Source organism: Poecile atricapillus, chromosome 1 (genome assembly GCF_030490865.1).
Source record: "Poecile atricapillus isolate bPoeAtr1 chromosome 1, bPoeAtr1.hap1, whole genome shotgun sequence".
Classification (NCBI taxonomy): Eukaryota; Metazoa; Chordata; class Aves; order Passeriformes; family Paridae; genus Poecile; species Poecile atricapillus.
The window spans coordinates 158307836-158330472 of record NC_081249.1 but is presented as its reverse complement, the minus strand read 5'-3'; the positions used below and the strand labels follow the sequence as shown (position 1 = coordinate 158330472).

Genomic DNA, 22637 nt, shown 5'->3' with positions numbered 1-22637 from the left:
TGCTGTTCTCTGAGTCTACTTTAGAATGGCACTTTTTGCTGTCCTCAAAGATTACTATTTTCAATACAAAGAATTTGGAGATTTAATAACAACCTGCTAATATCATGACAAACTGTGAAGACCCTCTGTCAACTTCAGCAGTTCATCAGTTTCTGTGGCCATGCCAAGAGCTGTTCTGACAGCAACAGCTGTGGTTCATTTACAGAGGCCACACAACTAACACACTAATTTATGCCCAGAGCTCCTGACACAACTGCCAAGAATTCAACAATACAGTAAGCTGACACACCAAAGATGCATGTCATGGCAAACTGTAAATGAAGTAAAAAGGCAATTGTAACCTTCTGCTACATTCTGTTATTTATTTCTTCATCCTCTGATAAACATCTGTATTTCTCAAAACAAGGACTGAGTTCAAATTTGGTTTTTTCCTTAACTTATTTTCTTGAATTACTTTCTCAAAATATGATCTAAATAATTCAGTAACCTGTAAAAAGTGATGCGTTTCATGTAAGAGTGCAAAGATTTTCTTTAACCACCTTAATTGGTATTCAACAGTTGCTAAGAGCAAAGGGACTTCAACTCTTGCTCAAAGATGCCTAAGTCTGAACTTCGAAAAGATAATAAAAGGTAAAAAGGTACCTTCATGTTTGGGGCAATTCATAAGAATAATGAAATACACTTTCCTGACAGTGATTCTGGCTTTCTAAAGTGCCTCGCTTACAACTACCTTGCTGTGATCGCATCTTTGTCTGATTCATATTTTCAGTATAGTCACATTGACCTAATCTGTAATTTTAACAAGCACAGAGATTCTCACCTCTTCTATAGCAGCATCCTGCAACAAAGAACGAATGTCCAGGCGCATCATGTGGCGTGGTGCTGCCTCCCAGTGATCAGACATCTAACAAAACACACACAAAAATGAAGCACCTCTGAAAATCTAACAGATTCCTTGGAAAATTTGGTTTCTGATTGCTAACAAGATGTAACTGTACTTCAGTAATTTTAATCAATCCCATGAAATAACTACCAGTACTTCTTAGAGGAAAAGTGTAAGCATCATGTAGTCTATAGTTTTCAAGAAACAGAGGGCCCAAAAGCACAATATGACTCCAGATGTATACAGTTACCCTGCTGATATCCTTTAGCTTGCGCCCATGAATATTCCTCTTGGAACACGTCTGGTTATCAGCACTCATTTCAGCTAAGTAGACCTAAAAAAAAGAGACAGTATTGAATATTGTAAACCAATTTTTAGAGCTCTTTTTCTACCTTGTCATACACTCTGCACTTGTACACTTTAAGAAAGGTAAACTTGTAACTGTACATCACAGCATTTTTCCTGAATGTGGGAAACACTTTCCATTCAAAAGTTTAGAAACATCAGCATATGGCTTTTAGCAAGCTCAAATGCTATTTAGGCTCCATTACCTCAAACCCCTTTGTTTTTGCAGCACTCCAAAACTGTTCAAAGTGTCGCACTCTATCATTGATAGCATCAAGGATAATGAAGGGAAAGAAGCCATCATCCAAGGTCTTTTTGAAAGTTTTAAACATGCTGGTACGATAGGTCTCCTCCATATCAGCCTCGTATTCGTACTCCATCACCTTTACCAAGGACAAAAGCATTAAGAAAGAGGACATCTACAAAATGGCTAATATTCAACACCTGAATGTCATGACCACAAAGTACACTGGTGTGAGAAAAACACTCTTCAGGTCAGGTTTTAAGAATTTCCTCATACCACCCTAAGTTATATTGTCTTGTTTTGAAAAACAGCCCAGAGACCTCTGCACTCCTCCCAACCCACAGACCTGAATTCTGATTGCCACTGTTCTTCTGGAATGTCTTGTTTCTTTGTCAAATAAAGCAACAGAATTAACACTACCTTCTTTTTAACTTTTTTCCCTGTATCTGGGTCTCTCTCCTCTTTCTCCACTTCAGTGATAAAGTAGTCATCCAGGCTGAGCACTCTTGGTGCAGGTCCTCCACATTCTACTTCCTTATCCTGGGAAGAAAGCAAAAAGCAAGCATATACTTTGGATGTAAAAATCCCATTCTGCTATACAGGAATTTCAAAATACTTTTGGTCAACAGCAGTTCCCTGCTCAATACTCAAAACAAGAAGAGAGTAGTATCCCTCCTGCTTGCTAATAGTGGTGGAGATTCATACAACACATGAAGACACGGAACATGAAATAACAACAGACTTGAATTCCAGGCAAACGAAGTGAACAGCAGAGGAAGCACACATACAAGACAAACAGCACTACACAGTGAATGCCTGTTTACATACCCTGATGAGTTTTGCTACATGTGTCTTTCCACTGCCAGGTAACCCTCTCATGATGATCACAATCTGAAAAAGATCATGTAAGAAGATATGATACTGTACTACATTTTACAGATTCTCTTTTGCAAAGATTTTCTTCTAGACAATTATGTGCTGTGGGCTCACACTTTTGCATCAAGCACTCACTGTTTGTTTTAGAAACCAGGCTGTGAGAAATGGTAGTAGCTTCACATAATTCAGAGATTTTTGTGTTAAATCATCTCAGCAGTTTAGGCTGCATGTTACAGATCTGGTTCAGTTTCACTAACTTCTCTCATTCAACTGAATGAAACTTATCTAAATGCTTTATAGCCTAAATTGTGCTCTTTCTTATATAACATGGTGCATTGCCAAATCTCTGTGTAAAGACAAGTCTTTCCCCTGATACATCAAAAACCAAAGTGAAGACCTCAGAAGAGGTGAAAATATCTTAATATTACACACAAATTTGCTTTGAGCATTTCCAGGAGGTTTAGCTCTCCTGTGGACTCCTAATAGCTATGCTACAACACTCTAGGCATTTGCAAAGGAACCAAGCTAATTTTCAGAGCTTCCTCAAATGTACACTTGCTCCAAACATATCACATCCAGCAGCATTTTATCTGAATAAAGCTCTTGTAGAAACCAATTGTTGCTTTCACAATGCATACTCACCCTCTCTGGCCTGCTATCCCGTCCTGGTGGCTTTAAAATATCATCTACATTTTTAGATTCTGGCTTCCTTTCTACTCGTGGAGCAGGTGGTGGCTGACGAGGCATTGATGGAGCAGAAATAGGAATCCTTTCCTCAGGGTAATTTCTACGATCACCTTCAAATTCCAGTGTTTGGACAGAAGAATTTTCTTAGTTCAGTAAAATAAAAAAATTAAGATGTTCATACCCAGCTGAGCTGATTTAAACAGACCTTCATCATTTTCAGTTAAATTCACAGATATGTCCTCAAAATAATTAAAATTTCTAATCTTAAATCTATTGCAATCAAAGACAGTTTTTAGCAGAGTATATAATTGTTTTAATCATCTCATCACCACTGAGAAACAAAACTAAATGCCACCACCTAAAGAAATTTTCCTGAATTATATATTCTGAACAAATACTGCAAATCAATTAATCTTCACCTCTGCGAGTCCATTATTTTTCATAATATTCTAGCATGACTTCAAGATTGAGAAACTGTACCTCCAAACATGGAAGGCCCATGATCATATGCTGGACGATCTGTTTTTCGTTCATACGGTGGTCTTTCAAAACCACCTCGCCTGGAGGATGGATGGTCCTTCTTGTCCCGGTAAGACTGAGTTCTTGAAGGTGTAGTAGGAAGAACCCTGCCAAAGGAGTATTTTGTGTACTTTGTGTATTTTTGTGAATTTCCACTATGGATTCCAGAGTGAAAGGAACATGTACCTCACAGGCAAAATGGACAGCCTGATACACAATACAGCCTCAACTGCACTGATTTCCACAGTAATCCAAAATCACATACCTATCATCTCGGGGATGCCGCTCTTTTTCAAATCTCTCTCGCTCATAGTCCACAGAACCACGGTCTCTGTGCAATTCCCGCTCTCTCTTGAAATCCCGATGATCTGTGTTGGAATTACCTTGACGCTCAAAATAAGGCTCACGATCTCTTTCTCTGTTGTAGCGACCTGGATGCTCTGAAGGGAGAAACCCATGGAAATATAAACTACTATTTTGGTAAAAGAAGGCAACAGGCAAGAGTGCAATAAAAGTATATGATGTGTGAGCTAGGATGGACTTAATCAGACACTATTTTCCAAACTGTAACAGACAACCATACCGTGCAATCCTACTTAAAACTACAAAACTGAATTTTAAAAGTGGCTAGGTTATTGACTGCAGTACTCCTCTTGAAAATATAAACTGTTATTCTTATGGACCTCTGAAGAAAATAAAGTGGTTGTAGTTTAAACAGGAGTTACTTAGTTTGAACAAGCTTTTAGTATCTTACAACTTTTCTTAAGAGCTAACTAACTGTTTGAAAGCTAGCCAAGCACCTCCTACCTTTTTGAAATGTTTGTCTGTCTGGTAGAGGTTCTGGACGAAGGGTTACCCTCTCCCCATATGGAATCTGTTCAACTTTACTGGTGGTTATATCTGGTTGAAAATAAACAAAAAAAAATAAATTAAGGTTTTAAAACACATCTTGCATTTTCCTTCCTCTTCATGAAAAGTAATCACTCAATGGCATTAAAAGTGACTAGAACAAACTACCAGAATTTCTTTCAATGGATAATGCAAAAAGGGCTTTATATAAATAAACAGAACCATGGTTTTTAAAGGCTGAAGCGGGTTTGTGTGTGTGCACATAAACCACTCCACCTTAACAATGGGACTTCCGGGTTTTCAGGTGAGTTCAGGTAGCATGCAATGTCAGAAAATTATAAACATTAAAATGCTCTGTAAGTTTCAATAACTCACAGAACACCAGTCATGTCAAGAATAGTAACTGAAAGTCTCACAACAATGACATTTTTTCTAACAGTTTCTAGTAAAACATCTACTCAATGGAACAGATATGGCTTCCAGAACTGTTATGGTACTTTAGAGTGAGAAAAAACAGTCTTTAAATGACAATGCACAGTTTAAGAACTTCTTTATTACATGATTTCATTCCTGTTAAAGGAGGGAGATCCATTCTGTTTAAAAATTGGTGTTGAATTTTAGCTTTGGTAAGCTCAATAGTAAAAAACAGAGCCCTCTACTACTTATGTGTTAAACACCTGTACAGGGTGAATGCCCTTTAGAACCAGACTATGTCTCCCTCTCTGGCTAGAGGGTATGTCACACTCATTATGCAGTATATAAATAATGCAAACACCAGCCACATTCTGCTTTAAATCACTAAGTCACACCTAAGAACTGAAACCATCTGAAGTACCTTCTAGCCCAGTTATTTCCATACTCCCCAACAAAGGGATTAAGGGACAGTATCAGTAACAATCTAAATACAACACATCATTTTGTGTTTATTAGGAGCACCCATGGCTGTACACTATTCTTGGAATAGCAGCCATGGAATATACACGGTTCACAAACACAAAACAGCTCTTTCTAAAAGCATCAAGAAAAACACTAAACTCAGGGTCATAACTGGTTAAAGGTTAGAGACTCCTTATAACTGCACTGCTCAGCATTACATCATTAATGTACACAAGTCTACACACCAACTCCAAAACATGCATACTTCACATTGCACACTCCCTTAAAAAAAAGTCAGGAGGCCTTCTTAGTTCTTTAATATGTATCAAATAAACTGTAATACCCACCTCGCCCGTGACCATAATCCACCGTTTGCTGAATGATGGGTGCTTTAGGAACTGGTGGAATAACTGGAGAAAGGGACACTGGTACAGCTGATGGAATGGAGGTGTGGATGGCAGGTACTTTCACAGGCGAGGAGACAGGTGGAGGCATCATTGACTCCTGTTTACACAACTCGTACTCCATGTTTGCACCTTTATCCTCATTTGTGTCCCACAGTCCATGGAAAGAGTCCTCATCCCAGCGTTCCTGTTCCACAGCAGAAGGTGATGGTTTTAAAGATTGACCATGACTTGGGGTTGTAGTTGGAGTAGAAACTGGAGCATGTGGCCTTGTCATAGGTGTAGAAGGCCTTGCCAGTGGGGCACTTGGTCTTGTCACAGGGGTGGGCTGTCTGAACAACACGGGAGGCTTTATAATAACAGCAGGAGAAGGTTTAATAGCTTGGGCTTCTACTGGTGCCTCTGAAGATAGCTGAGAAGAGACCTAGATGCAGAAAGCACTTTTAATGTAGATCTGTAAACTAACCTTCTCTCATCCTCAGTAAGTGCAATGGCATTCGATAGTCAAACCATACACATTTTCTAGTACCTCCATCAAGGTGCTACAGGTAGGAGGACTATTTTTAAAAACTGGTGACCTGATTTAATTTTGTGTTTGCTCACTATGTGAAGGCTTAAACACTACTTATTTTCTTCTTCAAAATAACCTTACTAATTTTAGCTCCAGTAGGCCTATCTCATTTCAAAAATGTCTACTGTTTTATTCCCAAAAACTCCTGCTGTCTGCAAAGATTCCTGCTGTCTGTGTGAAGGCTAAAAATCTGAAAGTAGGGCAGCTTGGTGAGATGCAAAAGGATTGATAAGGCCAGTTTCTTTGTGGAAAACACTGGACAAATTCACAGAGAGCAGAAATACCCTGGAAAACCCTTAATAAAATCAGTATCAGAAGAACGTAAGAAATTGGAAGGTCCTGCTTAGTGGAAAACCAAACCAAACCAAATCCTTCATGAACCAAATATGCACAAGAAACCCCACGCATTTCAGCATCACAGCAGATGCCGAGCTACAGGAAGCCTTACTAGCAAAATGCAATAAAAATTGCAGAATGATTGTAGATACAAAGCTGAGCTCTGTAATAACAGCTCAAAGTCACAGCAGAAATATCTGGAGGCAGGAATTCCAAGAAAGACAAAAGTTGTTTGAAAACCTCTAGGCAGAGGAGTGAAGTAGTCTGAGATACAAAATATCAAAATTGAGTAAAGTAACTTCCTAAGGGCATCAACATACCTGCGGTTCCTGGTAGCAAATCAGTTCCATTATTTCACTTTACAGACACTATAAACAAGGAGGAGGTCACCTAGGCAAAAAGAAAACTTGCAGTGCCTCATTCACTGCATAACACGTCTCTGGATGGAGGGACAAAAAAAGGTTGGTCTGGCTAAATACCAGACCCAGAAGATCTTATGGCTATATTTACTGGGAGTGAGTAACTTTGGGGTTAAGGTGTGATGAAGAATAAAGACTGTGCATCAACTCAGGTATCTCCTCCAATACACATTTAACAACACTGTTTACTCATTCTAGGAAGGATTTATAAACATGAGTTAGCATAACTGCAGAAGTTCAGTTGATTTCTGAATTATCAAAAAACCCAAATATAAGCATCTGAGAAGAGTTCCCAGAAATACACAGGAAATTAAGCAGTAGAGGAGTAGTTGCATCACAACAGGATGGAGGTACACGAACATGAGTTTCCATGCACTTTATTAAATTCTAGAAGGTAATAAGAATTCCCAATAAAAACGGCAAACATGGGCTAATGCCCATAATACATTGAAATATCTCAATTTCTGATTGACGTATCCTCAAATTTTTCCAACTTCAAAGAGGACATAGCTCCTGAAGTAGGAAAAGCAAATTGAAAGAACTTAAGCAAGGAAAAGTTGGGTCTTCTTGTGAACCCTACATCCCTTGTTTCGGAAGAGTTCACCTCTTTTTGCACATTATCCCACAGCAATCTAGACTGTTGAACCCCATGTGCAACCACCCCTGATGGGTCATACTCAGAAGACATGGTGGACTCACTCAGCAGAAAACGCTCTGGAAAATTTAAAGAAAGTAAGAAGTTGTTTTTCCTCAACAGAAGATGGCTAAGGTTGTTAAGGATTGCTGGGGAGGCATGCCACAGAGAAATTTGACCATCAGTGTGTAGAACTGGTTCAACATACATCAATAGTAATTACTACCAACACGTTATATCAGTGTAAGATGAATTTACCTGAAAGGCACCTGGCCTTGTGCTTGTGTTCTGTGGTCTTGGAGAGTCCTGGGTGGAAATGTCAGGTTTGAACTCCTTCAACTTCTGTAGCTGCTCTTTTTGCTCTCTGTACATGCATCATAAGGAAGTGTTATTAGTCTATAGCTTAAATGAAAAATTTAAGAAACCAATGCTCATGATGAAAACACATATTACACTTGCATCAGAGACTAAGGCAAAAGAAGAAAAGGACACAGCAGCCTTTGCATGGGCAATGCTGTGATTCAGAAATCTGTTTCACATCCACCTAACCATGGAGGCATTTAGTGCATGCAGTTATGCTTTTGTGCTTTGCCAGAACCACTCCATTTGAACAGTAAAGCTGGATTTTTAGGTTCTGTCAATACCTTCTGCAAGCAAGAAACCCCTTGGAAATGCATACAAGAGTACTCCCAGTAAATTACTCTGGTTCACATGGTAACAGGATTGAGGCCAACAATGCACAAGAGATTCCAATATATAAAAACTAAACAGTGAGTCTTTTCTTCTTTCATTTATATATCAAAATGCTATTTAATACACAACCAATACTTAGTCTACAGAGCAGAGACCAGGTTCAGCTGTGAGTACTACAATCACTGGATTCCAAAGTTCAAGTGAATATGACTTCCTTTCCCTTCAGTTTTTTTAGTGCTCTTCAATCTGCATCTTTCAACTGCTAGTAACTCTGTGTATTGAGGTTTCTAAATAAAAACTAAGAAGGGGATCCCTCTGTAACAAGACATAACAGAAACCACCCTAACTAGCAATGCATCTGTTCAGTGTTCAACAGAAGGGGAACTTGGCTCAAAGAAAAGAATCCTCAATGCTTTGTAAATACAAAGAATAAACTGAGCACTACACTAGATCACAAATACAGAACGGTCTGCAGATGAAAATATGCAGTTTTACACACAATAAAAGTAAAGCCAGATGAAAGCTTTAGTTTTGGAGATGAAAGCAGTTATGTACCACACTACTGGTATAACTCTTGGCTCAAGCAATCTCCATAAAAACTTATAAGTAATCTCCATAAAGTTGTTTCTACTGTTCAGACTTAAATCACCTACCGATAAGAACATAATGAGAAGTACCAGTGTATCTAATTTTAAGATTACCCTCATATTCTATTAAAAATCAGTATCATGTTTATATTTCCCCTTTTTACTGGCTTTGAAACATATATATGTAATTACTTTTTGCATAAAACATTTTAGTGACTATGTTTAAAATATTTCAGCCCTAATAAATCACTCTTGTAGCGATTCCCAAACTACGGTCCTTAGCCTAAGTGACTGGCTTGCAGCTAGTCACAATAAATAGCAAAACATATGACTAGCAACTGAGGCAATGGAAAAGTCAGGAAGCTGAAAATAATCTGTTACTCCAAACTTTTAGCAAATACTACTTTAAAACACAGATTTCAGAGTTAATAACACCGTTGAATTAATCTAAATGCAGTAAATTATTAAATTATTCAGAACAAAAGTTCTCCCTTTTTAAAACATTATTGTGCTTGCATTTTGGTGTGCAACAAAGATCTTCCATACGGGACAGGTGGTCTCCAATCTTATGAATCTGAAAACAAAACAGCCTGAAGAAAAGTGCTAAACATCTCTATAATGAAATGGACTGGGTTGGAAGGAACCTCAAAAATCATCCAGTTCCAGCTCTCCTTTCACTAGATAAGGTTGTTGAGAGCTTCATACAGGCCAGTCTCACCTATTACTAACTTAATAATAAACACTTATTAAAGCCTTAGGAAGTCTACTAGCTGCTTTCTAAAAATGCAGTCTTGATTTACTCTTGCATTAATAGCCTCCTAATATCACTCCTTTTATGCTTATTCCCAGAACTTAATATCAACCAAATTTGACAAAATCGTTCACTGACAATATTTGGTTTCAAATGAGGAAGCTCTGTAAAACAAACAAACCCATCTATGCTTTAACTTAAAAGTGAGCAATATCCAAAAAATTAAATAGGTCTTAAGAAGCACATTAATGTAGGTCTGGAGGGGTAAGTACTAAAAAGCAATTATCACTAAGCTCATCTGATCTCACCAGAAAGAATTGAAAAGCAATTATCCACAAGTTTTATTTGAGGCTAACAAAAAGATTGGTCAAGTGATGGGACAGATCTTTTCCGGGAAAGTAACATAAAAGGAATACCATATTCATGGGGAAAAAATCATCTACTTCAGGAAAAAAGTCCATCTACAAAAGCTGTGATGAAGGTACTCCAAATAACTTGTTCCACATGAGCTCCTACTATCATGTTGTGGGTAAAAGAAATGAAGCCATTACTGCACTGATTCAAATGGATCCCACAGAATGGGATTTCAAAATCACGGAACCAGGCAACTCACCGAAGCATTTTGAGCTCCTGGGCAGCCTTCAGAATTATCTCATGCTGTCTTTGGCTTAGGACCATCACTCCTCCCAAGGACTGGTCAGAGTCCAGGTTTGAATCTGCTCCCAGCATATCAGAGGAATGTGAGGGTGGAGGAAGGGATGAATCTGAGTGGTCATCCAAAGACCGCAGTCTCTCTCCATCATCTGGATACCACCTATCCGACAACCGTTCCCTCTCCCAGTCAGTCCTTTCAGGAAGGTAGTCTTGTTTCTCCCGCCATGTGTCGTATCTCTCTGGATATTCTCGAATCCTAAGCTCCCCTCTGTCTCGGAGATCTCTGTCATAATGATCTCTGTTCCTATCATCCCTCCACCTGTCTTCACGATACCTGTCCAGAGGTGGAAGGGGTGGTAATGGTGGTAGAGGGGGGATATCCAGGTCACGATTCCCCATTTCTCTGTCATCCATAGGTCTCATGTCCCAGTCTCTATCCCATTCTCTGTCTAAATCTTGATCATAAATATCTGAGGATCTTCCAGGTCTATCTAAATCTCTCTCTAGTTCCCTTTCTCTTGGCCCTTTCCAGTCATCCCACCATGAATCTCGTCTGTCATGATCAGATGATAAAGGAGGTAGTGGTGGTAAGGGAGACAATGGAGGCATTGAACGGTGGGACTGCAACCTGTCATCTCTGTCATATGTATCTACAGAATCATCCTGATAATCAGAGTTGTGATCTCTCCAGTACTGTTCTCTTTCCCAGTTATCCAATTGCTCATGCTCCAAAGACAGGTCATTTTGACTATCTAAAGGAAATTCCTCCTGCATTGTATCATCTTCATGACCCCAGGAACCCCTGAACGTTTCATCTCGATGGTATGGAGGCAATTTGTCAGGGTCATCTCCTAGGTGAATGGGTTTACCCATACTGCCTGTTTCAGATCTCCCCGCTTCCCTCTCATGGCTATCTCCCCTCCTGATGGGACACCTCTCCCGGCTACCTGCCCGCCTGACCAGGTCCCTCTCACGGCTACCTGTCCGCCTGATGGGGACCCTCTCCCGGCTACCTGCCCGCCTGACAGGGATCCTCTCCCGGCTACCTGCCCGCCGCATGGGCTCCCTCTCCCGGCTACCTGTCCCTCGCATGGGCTCTCTTTCCCGACTACAGGCCCGTCTGACCGGGCCTCTCTCCCGGCTTCCTGCCCGCCCCCTATCCCAGCTGCTTGGCCGTCCAGGTAGCTCTCTGTCTCGGTTAGAGAATACCCTCTCATGGCTATCTGACCGTCCACCCAGTCCCCTCTCTCGGCTGCCTGACTGTCCATCCGGCATCCTCTCCCTGCTGCCTGACCGTCTATCTGGTATCCTCTCCCTGCTGCCTGCCCTCCTGAACATTCCCCTGCCTCGGATGGATGCCTGCCTAGCCTGCCCTCTGCCTCTGTATACATATCCTCTGCCACGGCCCTCATCCATCCTGCCCATTCCCCGACCATGGCCATCATCCATCCTGCCCATTCCCCAACCACCGTCCATCCTTCCCATTCCTCGGCCACCATCCATCCTTCCCATTCCCCGGCCACGGCCCATTCCCCAGCCGCGGCCATCCCCCTGCCCTCTGCCACGGCCCCTTCCTCTGCTTCCTGGTCCCTTTCCTCTATCTTCATGCATAAATGGCCCTTTTCCTCTGCTTTCCGGTCCAGGTAGGCCCTGGGTGCTATCTGAAGCAGCCAACTGACCATCTGATGAATCCAAATCCTGATTTCCTGTTACAGGGACTACCGTATTCTGGTTCTGAATAGGTGGGGTGGGTGCCTTGGACTCTTCGACTTGCTGGTTGGGATCATGTGAACTCCATGTCCATTTTTTAGGAGGGTCTGAACTAGGTTCTTTGACTTCAGGTTTGGATGGTTCCTGTTGAGTGTCTGTCAGGTCCTCATTTGGCTCAATGGGACCTGCACTCTGTGTGTCAGGAGTAGACTCTGTTCCGGTTACAGACTGCTGCTCACCAGCTGTGTCTGTAAAAGATTCTTTGCTTTCTGACTGTGAGTCTGTCTGTGCCTGCTGCTGCTGCTGTCCCAAATGAGGCCTAGGCCCCATCCACCGTGGACCACCAGGTCGGGAACCGTGTCCATGTGACGCATTTGTTGTATAAAATTGTCCTGCTGGTCCTCGTGGGATAGAGCCCCATCTACTTGAAGACTGTCCATCTGTATTCTGTCGGTCAAAACGTGACCTGTATCCTTCTGAGCGCTGGGATTCAAAACGAGGTCCTCTCTGTCTTGGGCCTTCAAATTTCTCATAACCTCTTCCTCGAGGTCCATCAAATCTACAGATGACACAACACAAATTTTATTCAAATGAATGTGTCATATTAAAATCCTATAGATTAATTTTACACAAAATAGAGAACTCATGTCTAAAGTCAAGTTGCTTAGATGTTTGGGATTCACAGCTGTACATCACTGGATGGGTCAGGAAGGCCAAAGCATGGCTGAAGTTGAATTTTGCAAGGGATGCAAAGTATTCCAAGAAGGGCCTCTATAGGTATGTCAGCCAGAAAAGAAAGGTCAAAGAAAGTGTCCCCCTTGGACAAACACGACTGGCAAACTGGTAACAATGCACAAGGAAAAGACTCGGATACTCAACAACTTTTTTGCCTCAGTCTTCACTGACAACCCAACGCCTCTTGAGTGGATGAACTGTAAGACAGGGACTAGGGGTGCAAGGTCACTCCCATGATAAGAGAAGATCAGGTTCATGATGACCTGAAGAACCTGAATATATGTAAGTTGATGGGACCTGATGAGACACATCCCAGAATACTCAGGGAATTTGCTACCGTACTTGCCAAACCACTCTCCGTGATATCTCGAAAATGGACAGTCAGGTAAAGTACCTAGTGACTGGGAAAAGGAAAACACTGCACCTGTTTTAAAAAAGGGTAAAATGAAGGACCCTGGAAACTACTGACCTGCGAGTCTCACCTCTGTGCCTGGGAAGATCATCCCAGAAGCTATGCTAAGGTACATGGAGGACAGGGAGGTCATTAGAGACAACCAGCATGGCTTCATCAAGGGCAAGTCCTGCCTGACCCACCTAGTGGCCTTCTATGATGGAGTGGATAAAGGAATAGCTATAGATGTCATCTATCTGGACTTCTTCAAGGCCTTTGACATGCACCTCCACAACATCCTTCTTTCTAAAGTGGAGAGAGATGATTTGATGGATGGGACTATTTCCTGGACAAGGAACTGGCTGGGTGGTCACATCTAGAGGATAGGGGACAATGGCTCAATGTCCAGATGGTGATGAGTGACAAGCGGTGTCCCTCAGATGACTGGGATGAGCCCGGTTTAGTATCTTCATCAATGAAATAGTGGCACTGAGTGCACGTTCACCAAGTTTGCTGAGGACACCAAGCTGAGTGGTGTGGGTGATATACCTCATGGACAGGATGCCATCTAGAGGTGCCTAGAAAAGTTTGAGAAGTAGGCCCATGGGAACCTCATGTGGCCAGGCACAAGGTCCTGCACCTGGATCAGGGCAGCCCTCAATATAGGCTGGGTGATGATGGGATCGAGAGCAGCCCTGCCAAGAAGGACTTGGGGGTGCTGGTGGATGAAAAGCTGGACATGAAACAGCTCGCAGCCCAGAAACCCGTACCTGTCATTGCATATCACTGAGCTCTAAACCAAAATACATAAAAGACATGCACTAACAAGTCATGAAAACAGTCTGTTCAGAACTGTACATCCAACAAATCCCCAGGAAGAGATAATTTTTAAAAAAAATATCAGGACGTAGAAAATTATTCATTCATATAAAGTTCATGTACATTCTTAGCAATTCACAAATTATTATTAATGATCGATCACTTTGGAAGAAAAGAGAAGGGAAATAACCATGAAGATATTATTGTAAAGTCTAGCAGAGCATGCAAGGATCGAAACAAGTAAACAGAATACCACTGTCCTTTGATTCAGCAGACATCATATCAACCCAACTCTAACTAATGAGCAGATAGAACAGATATTTTTGCACCCTGATATCACGTATCAAAGAAAAACATTCAAAAACCAGTATCTTGGATTAAATTATATAACAGGTATAAAATCAACAAAAACGTATCAAATATTTACAACAGCTTTCCTATTTTCAAAGCAGCATTGTGTCTCTATGAATGAAAAGGGGCAGCATCCCCAAGCACTCTACCAAAAAACAAAAGCAATCTACTCCAGATTATGCTCAGGTGAAAGACATCTATATATCTTTGCTTTAAAAATATAAATACAGAGAACATAGTGTACATATATTAAAAACAAAACCTCCACTGAACAAATACACACTTCACACAACCTCAGAAAGATTTGAGAATAAGATATGTATTTAATTTCTTAATAAATCATTGAAAATCTTGTAGCCTGGATTATATATAAATCAACAAAAACATTCTTACCTAGGGCCTCTAGGGCCTTCAAAACGTGCAGATCTGGGAGGATCTGGAAGCAATCCACCTGACCTCACTGGTTTATCCTGCACAATAGGCGTGTGTGTTGAAGACACTGTAGATGTGCCTTTCAGTTCCCCACACTGATTTTCAGATGAAATATTTACAGTTTGTTTTCCATGGTCAGATGAGCCAAAGGATGAACCTACTTGAGAATGGTAAGGTGAATAGCTAGTTGAACTAGCTATTTTTGATGAATAGGTACCAGGGGTGGGAAGAAGAGCTGGCCTTGGTGTTTCAGTAGCTTGACTGCTTTGAGAACTGGTTCCTGAAGGGACAGAGGAATTGGATAACTGAGAAACAGAAGAGAGAGGTGGGGGGACCAGTGGAGGTGTAGTCGAAGGTAATGTTGGAGGCATAATAGGAATGCCACCTTGAGCAGTTTGGGAATATGGAATAAATGGAGGAGGCAGCGAAACATTTGCAGGATATTGATTCTTTAGATTTTGGAGTGAGGTCACTTTTTCCTGCAGATGTGATTGAGTGACTTTCATCTGTTCATCCCATGCTTTCCACTGTTTCTCATACTCTTGAAGCTGGTCTTTATGAGGGTAGGTTTGAAGCTGATGTTGCCACTGCTGGTTCATTGATCGCTCCCAATCTTTATGAAGCTGCTGGAACTGTTTTTGCTGTGCCTCATAATGTCGCAGCTGCATGTCCACTGACATTGTCTGCAATGAGAGGACAAGAATAGGTTTGAAATACCTTAGACAGTCAGTTACTCTCAGAGCCGTGTATTTCAGTATCACTAGTAATAGCACAATTTCTGATGACTTGGCCAGAAGCCTGAAAAAGAACTGTACTGAAACAAAAGCAAACACCAACAGTGACATCTAAAGACATTGTGAAAATTAATGTATTTTACAACCATATACTATATCTGTGTATAGAAGACTTCAATAGGATAGCTGAAGAAACATAATCTGCATAAACGGTATTATTACTGGATCTTAACAATGCCTAAAGCCCAAATCAATCTTCATATATATACACTATGTGACTATTTCTCAAGGTTTCAGTTTTTGCTGTTAACCTGCTTGGAATTGCCTCAGCTGTCTGCAATTACTCTTCTCTAAGCCTTTGACAGATCTTATTTGCACAAATGAAGCTTCTTTCAAGGAGTTCTGTCTTTCATTATGTGAGGATATCATAATATTCATGCCTTGATCTTGTCAAGGATTTTAAAGTTTTACCCCAAGATATTTAAAAAAAACAAAGGCAGACAGCCCAATCTACACAGAAATGCTTAAGGTATGAACTCTACCAACCCAGTAAAAGCTGACTCAACTCTCTAATACAGTAATCAACTTCTACTTAAAGGCTTAAAGGTTACAATACTGGTTTCAACTGATTACTTGAGTTAAAAATAATGTGAGCTACTGATTTTCTTAATTACATTTACTGCCTATTTTTGGCATCTACATTTATTGTTGTACAAATTTATTTTTGTAAAAAAGAGCAGCTTCCAAATTACTCTGTGCAATTACCTGTTTATCTGACCTTTCTGAACTGTTTCTCCAGTGGCAAAACATTCAAAGCTGAGTAAATTCAATATTCTGTTGCTCCTGTATTACCTAGGTACATCTGAAAAAAATCTTACGAGAAGTGTAAGTCTTGTATTTCTCATCCTACTGAAGCTTCATCACCATCTGTCAATGCCTTTTTCATTCTGAAGTTGAGTGACAGTAGAGAAAATGGATATAAACTTCTACCCAAGCAGCAAAAGTAGCTAGACAAATGAGCCAACCACCACAAATTATTCATCTATGTATTTTTCAGCAGACTTTGAGTGCTGGGTCACCCAGGATGTGTATAAAACACCACCTCCTTAGTGTCTCACCTCTAAGTGTGGAGGCTGTTGCATGATCTGTTGATACTGCTGTACTATCTGCTGCAGCTGAGCATGCTTCTGCATTATTCTCTGATATTGAAATCCAACCCGGTGATGGGGGTGCTGCTGCCATTGAGCTGCTGCTGCTTGCAATTGTTGCAATCTCAAATCTTCCTCAGGGTCATCAGGAGGTTCAATATTGAGCTACAGAAAAAGGCAAATACTATAAATAAAGGAAAGCTGATTCTGTCAGAAAAAAAAAAAAAAATACACTTGGTCACTACACAATTTACAGGAACTTTCTCACTGTTCCTTACTTTATCACTCTATTTCAGTGTTCCAGCCACACACAGCTTCTGGAAGGTTGATATTTATCCCACCTTTCCTTAATGTGAACACATATTTTCTTAATGTGAACAGTCCAATCTAAAGGTTAGGCTGATGGCAATTAGGTTATTCATACATAAAGAAACTACCTACAGGAAAGAAATTAATGAGAATCTGTTATCTTTCACTCAAGCACATGTAACGAGAAACAGTGGTTTTTCAAGATGGGTAAAGTAACTCCAAGTGCATTATTTTTGCCACTTTGTAGGAACCTGCACACTGCTAGTAAAAGTAGAACACATACTGTTCAAACATCAATCATGACCTCCATCTATTATACAGTAACTGTTACTGAGCATGCTGACAAAAAAGAGCTCTGTGCAAAATTCTTGGCTTTCAGACCAATTCTAACACACAGAGAGAAGGGGAGACAGAATTCACAAACTGCCAGAGAGAAATTAAGAAATGTCTTAAACACAGCATTCCTCAACTGCTGAGTACCTACCAGATTTTGGACTTTGATATCATGAGGTGTTCTCACAGACAAAGATGACAACATTGTGCAGGGTGAGGGAGAGTCAGCTCAGACTTGCTTGGTGCATGTGTGGGTGAATATGTAATTTTATAGACAAGAAGTGTATTTCTTAATTGGTGCAGCTATAGCAAATGTTTTTTTTTAAAGACTGCTTCACAACATTTAGTTATTGTTACAAGGTATACACGAGAATTTGATGGCATTAATTTTCCCGGGTTTTGGCTCATCTAGGACACAAATAGAGTGGCATCACTTTACAAAGCCTACCTGAGTTTCATTGGATGTAAGAGAAGATTCGTCTTCTTTGGATACTGGAGGCAGGGATTCTTTAAGAGGAGAAGGTTCAGACTGCTGAGTTGAAGCACTCATTTTCCCTTCTTCAGACTTTGCCCTCTGCTCATCCTTCACTACTACTGGACTTTTCATCTGCTGCTGTCCCTGAGCATGGGCTTTTGCCCTTTGCTGCAGGCTAAGCAGATGCTGCTGGTACCAGTATTGCTGCTGTTCCTGTAACAGATATAAATTTTCTAAGACAGTTTTCACAAGAAAAACAAGAGAAAATCATTAATGATAGTCACTAGAATCATACTGTAGGAAAGTTTTTAAAACTGTTTTGAGGAAAATCTCACTTCTTCAGCAACAGTATTGCAATGGATGCCAGAAGATCAAATCAAAATTCAGAAACCAGTATGTGATGCAAAGAAACCATAACAGAATACTTTTTAGCCCAACAAGCTTACTATTCTATAACTATAGCAAACAGTACTAACAAAAGTCTGGAGCACAGGCAATAATAATCAAAATTACCACAGACATGCTATAAGTACCATATTTATAGGTTTTAGAGCTTTTTATATCTAAGAACTACAATAAAGAGAAAAAGAAGGAAATGTACAGAAAAGATGAAGAGGATGAACAGAGAACACAGAGTAGACTGAAAATGACAGCTGAGAAACTGGTGAAGATGTTTGAACAAAGCTATGGAAAGTCAAAAGAACAGTCAGAACCAGTATATAGTGAAGATTATGTATCAGCTGAATTCTCATTAACCTGATTCATTCAATAGCTGAAGAGGGAAGTGGATATGGTTGCACCCCAAAAAATGATCCATCTAAGAAATAATAAGCTTTCAGTTTTAAATACTTCAGGGTAGAATTAAGAGTACTCAAGGTAGATGACAGAACCTTCAAAAAGTAAGCTGCCACTAATATGAAGAACAAAAGACTGAAGATAAATATTTCAACACTTCAGTAGTAGTGTCTTGAAGAGACCTGAATAAGAACCAAGAGTTCTGTATCTCTTCCAATATGAGAAATATCAGGCATCAAATGAATAGAAAGACATCTGTGGGAGGCTGCTCTTCACCTAACACTGTCTTGTGCCACCAGAGTCCCTATTAGAGACCTCTCTATGGGCTATAATTCTGTTGATTCAAGACATAGCTGAGAAAAACCTACATATAGTTACCCTTGATTTTTAAGTTGTTCTCTTAGCATCTGCTTTTAGTCACTATCAAAGATAGAATGATAAGACACTGTACTTTTCGGTCTAACCTAGTGCAACCATTCTTGTGCTCTCAGTTCCATCACCTCTGAGAATCTGTGACTGAACTCCATCTTTTTATACCTTCTGTTCCTCCTTTCCATCCAAGCATGCACAGTTAAGAAAAAACACCTATATAAAGCCCAGTCAGAAACAGAAAAGAATCCAAAAGATGCAGGCATTTTAAAATAAAAGGGTGACAACATCAAAGCAGTAAGTGCTGTCTGATGAGATTTTGCAAAAGTGAATCACTCTGCCCATCTTAAACAAGAGTAACTTTCTGCTAGACACCTACCTCATGCTCAGATCAGAAATGATGTTTTCTCTTGGTAGTAAACATAAATATGGAACTGTATTTTTTAAAAAATACTTCTGTAACTTGGAAATTAGGTGAATCAAATGAGAGACTATGCTTCACAGACTTTAAATTGACCATGCAATTATTCCTGCCATGAATCTTTTTTAATATGTCTCAGAAGAGCTGCCATAGTTTTATATGGAAGATATGCATTCACACTGCAGCATAGACTCTGTCAGAAACCTTCAACAACATGCTGAAATAAGTGCAACTCAAGGAAGAAGCATACTTTCCCAGCTATATAAAACCTGATTCAATTCTCCATCTCAAAAGGCACTATAAGGTCATTTGCCATCATGTGCTAGATGCTATGATGGGTGAGCACATGTTCTACTGCCACAAAATTGCTGTCTCCACAGATCCCTTTTGCTCCCTCCTCATTCCACTAACTGGACACAGGGCTAGAACTCATATTATGACATGGGCTTTCCAGAGCTATGATAATATAATTACCTATTATTTTCAGCAGATGAAACAGTGACATCTATTACTGTGCTACCTGAAAAGCATGAGAAAAGCAGAAAGGTAGATTTTTACAGCTTAGTTGGTGCAAAACAGAAGTGCTAGTGTAGAAAATTTTTCAGGATGAAGAGTTCAGTTATTTGAGTGCTTATGTCCTCACAATGACTTGTCATCCAACTGGACTTGCCATTTTTCAAGTCCAGTTATAATCCTTAAGCCCAAGAAAAACACAAGCATCAACACAGGACCTTTTCCATCTTTGGCAGACCAAGAGACTAGGCCTGCTGTATTTTACATGAACACTGAAATCAGCACTATCAGCTCCCGACCAGAGGACGTACCACCAAACGTTAATGTGAAGTCCACACCAAAAGACAACTCCAAAGTTAATATAGGTGACCCTAAGGCCATAACATAATACCTATTTGGGGGGACACCATGTTCTTTTCAGGTGAAAATTGCAAAAGAATGGTTTAGCATCCTCTATAAAACAAAGCGGCTGTTTAAAGAGCACAGCAGTCGGCTAAATGGTGAGGTGATAAAGCTGAGGTAGCTTTAACAGATGTAGATAAATGCATATTTATGGGTACAGATGTATCCACACATCCTTGGAGCAGGAAGAGCATTGCCAGCAGGTTGAGGGAGGTGATCCTGCCCCTCTACTTGGTCATAGTGAGGCCACACCTGGAGTTGTGTCCAGTTCTGGGCTCCTCAGTACAAGAGAGACTTGAACTCCTGGAATAAGTCCAGTGGAAGGCAACGAAGGTGCCAAGGGAACGGAGCATGTCTCTCTAATAACAAAAGGCTGAGGGAGCTGGGCCTGTTCAGCCATGAGAAGACACAACTGTAAGGGGACCTTGTCAATGTACACAAGTGTCTAAAGGAAGGGTGTTAAGAAGAAGTATCCAGGCTCTTCTTGGTGATGCCAAGGAACACGGAAAGGGGCAATGGGCAGAAAAGATGTGCAGAAAGTTTCACCTGAATATGAGAAAGAACTTTTCTACCATGCAGGGGACTGAGCACTGTGACGGATTCCCCAGAGAAATTGTGGAGTCTCTCCCACTGAAGATATTCAAGAACTGTTTGGAATACACAGCCCTGTACCATGTACTCTGGGATGACCCTGCTTGAGCAGGGAGGTTGAACCAGATGACCTGCTGTGTCCCCTTCCAACCTTATCCATTCTGTGATACTGTAAACAAATAGCAGCAGATGTTACCCAAGTATCAGAAGGAACATTAAGAAATACCACAGTTATTTTAACTGGATTTGACAAGAATCCGTCAATTTAATACAACTACATACCCATGGAAGAAACTACGCTAGATTCACAATACTGTCAAGGCAAAGAACAGTATCGTAGACAGGAAAGGAAAATAATAAAACACCAACTCACGGCAAATTGCGTAATATTTTCTGAGTTAAGAGAAAAACACTGATAAATTTGTCTGCAGCCACTGTTACTGTGGGATGAGAATGGAAAGAATTGCTTTCAATTGCCAGTTTAAACAACAGCTTAATAGGATACTATGGATGACAAATTACACTGTTTCTTTACTTGGCTGTTCGTATTACTGAAAAGCAAGAAAGCATCACTACACTTAGCTTTTCCTATTCCTATTGTGTAAGAACTTTTTACTCCAAATCCTGTCTAATTTTACAGCCTAATATAGCCAAAATTGTATCAATCTGTTGTAACAAATTTATGACCAGGAAAATATCCTATTCCTTTTGAATCAACACTGAATTGTGAATGAGAGCAAGCAAACTACTCAAGATAGAAGCTGCTTGTACAAACATTCATAAATCAGACAACATAAACTTCATCAGTATTCTGTTGCTTACATATGTCCACCACAATAAAGCATTATTTGCAACTCTTCTGGAGAGTGTTCACTATTTTATCATTGAGCTCAAAAATTTAAGAAGTCAACAAGCTGCCTCAATACCAAATTAACACCACTTTCTACATGTGACTTTTTTAAGTTTTGGCTTTGTAATTAAAAAAATAAGTCTTATTATCACTTAAGATCAATTAGTACTGTCCAAAACCTTCAGAAAATTGAGTGAAATTAACTGAAACTACTTTGCCAGGCAGTAATTAGCTATATGGTACAAATGTAAAAATTGAATTTATACAGATACAATTAAAAAGGTGTCCCAGCAATTAGCAAATTTAAAGTGCCACTGACTTCAATATGACACAATAGGATTTTAGCAAACCTAGCTTCAAACCAGAACCCTAAGATCAATTTGCCAAAAAAGCAGATTTAAATAAAGAAATTTTAAAGTATGCACTTCAATTTTGTTCTTGCAGATGAATCCAAATAAGATAACTCTAAACCCATGCAGAAGCCTCTGTGAATCTGCCTGGTTCATGTACGTGGCTGAGGGCCTCAACACACATGCCTTGCTGTGCATGCTGAACCTTAAGCCTGGATTGTCCCTCACAATGCAGATGAATGGTCCCATCGAGCTCACTGGCACTGGTCTCATTTAGGAAGTGAAACACACAAACATTTTGCAGTATTTTGGTCCTAGTAAACACATAAAAAACACACAGCAATAATATTTTTCACTTCAAGGCATTTCAGAACATTTCCCTCCAATGCCCTATGCAATTTTTTACTGGAAGATCAAGCACATGTAGCACAAAATGTGGATTAAGTCTAAGTAGAGGGCAGATATGTACTGCAACAGAAACATTTCTGCAGTTTTAACTGTATTCGATAAGATTAAAATAGTCACAACTCTACACTGATAAGGCAGACAACTGCAACTCAACCACTTAAAAAAACTATAAT

The 22637-nt window shown here is 40.1% G+C and overlaps 1 protein-coding gene across 4 annotated transcripts in view; it reads right to left on the bottom strand.

Moving 5' to 3' along the window:
• The window catches only part of YLPM1 (YLP motif containing 1), a 35145-nt gene that overhangs the window by 11051 nt on the left and 1457 nt on the right, over positions 1-22637 (bottom strand). For 2 of the 4 annotated variants that reach the window (XR_009277623.1, XM_058838407.1), the window contains exons 2-16: positions 17739-17978; positions 16619-16813; positions 14728-15449; positions 10288-12597; positions 7902-8007; positions 5627-6107; positions 4362-4454; positions 3820-3994; positions 3516-3661; positions 2991-3178; positions 2301-2363; positions 1893-2012; positions 1435-1611; positions 1134-1217; positions 821-904 (exon numbers count right to left, since the gene is read on the bottom strand). Coding sequence is in view for 3 of the 4 variants with exons in the window: in XM_058838407.1 (XP_058694390.1) it covers positions 821-904; positions 1134-1217; positions 1435-1611; positions 1893-2012; positions 2301-2363; positions 2991-3178; positions 3516-3661; positions 3820-3994; positions 4362-4454; positions 5627-6107; positions 7902-8007; positions 10288-12597; positions 14728-15449; positions 16619-16813; positions 17739-17978 (5184 nt within the window). In the remaining variant the exon portion in view is untranslated. The remainder of the gene's footprint in view (positions 1-820; positions 905-1133; positions 1218-1434; positions 1612-1892; positions 2013-2300; positions 2364-2990; positions 3179-3515; positions 3662-3819; positions 3995-4361; positions 4455-5626; positions 6108-7901; positions 8008-10287; positions 12598-14727; positions 15450-16618; positions 16814-17738; positions 17979-22637) is intronic. The other 2 variants (XM_058838416.1, XM_058838424.1) reach the window with 2 other exon arrangements.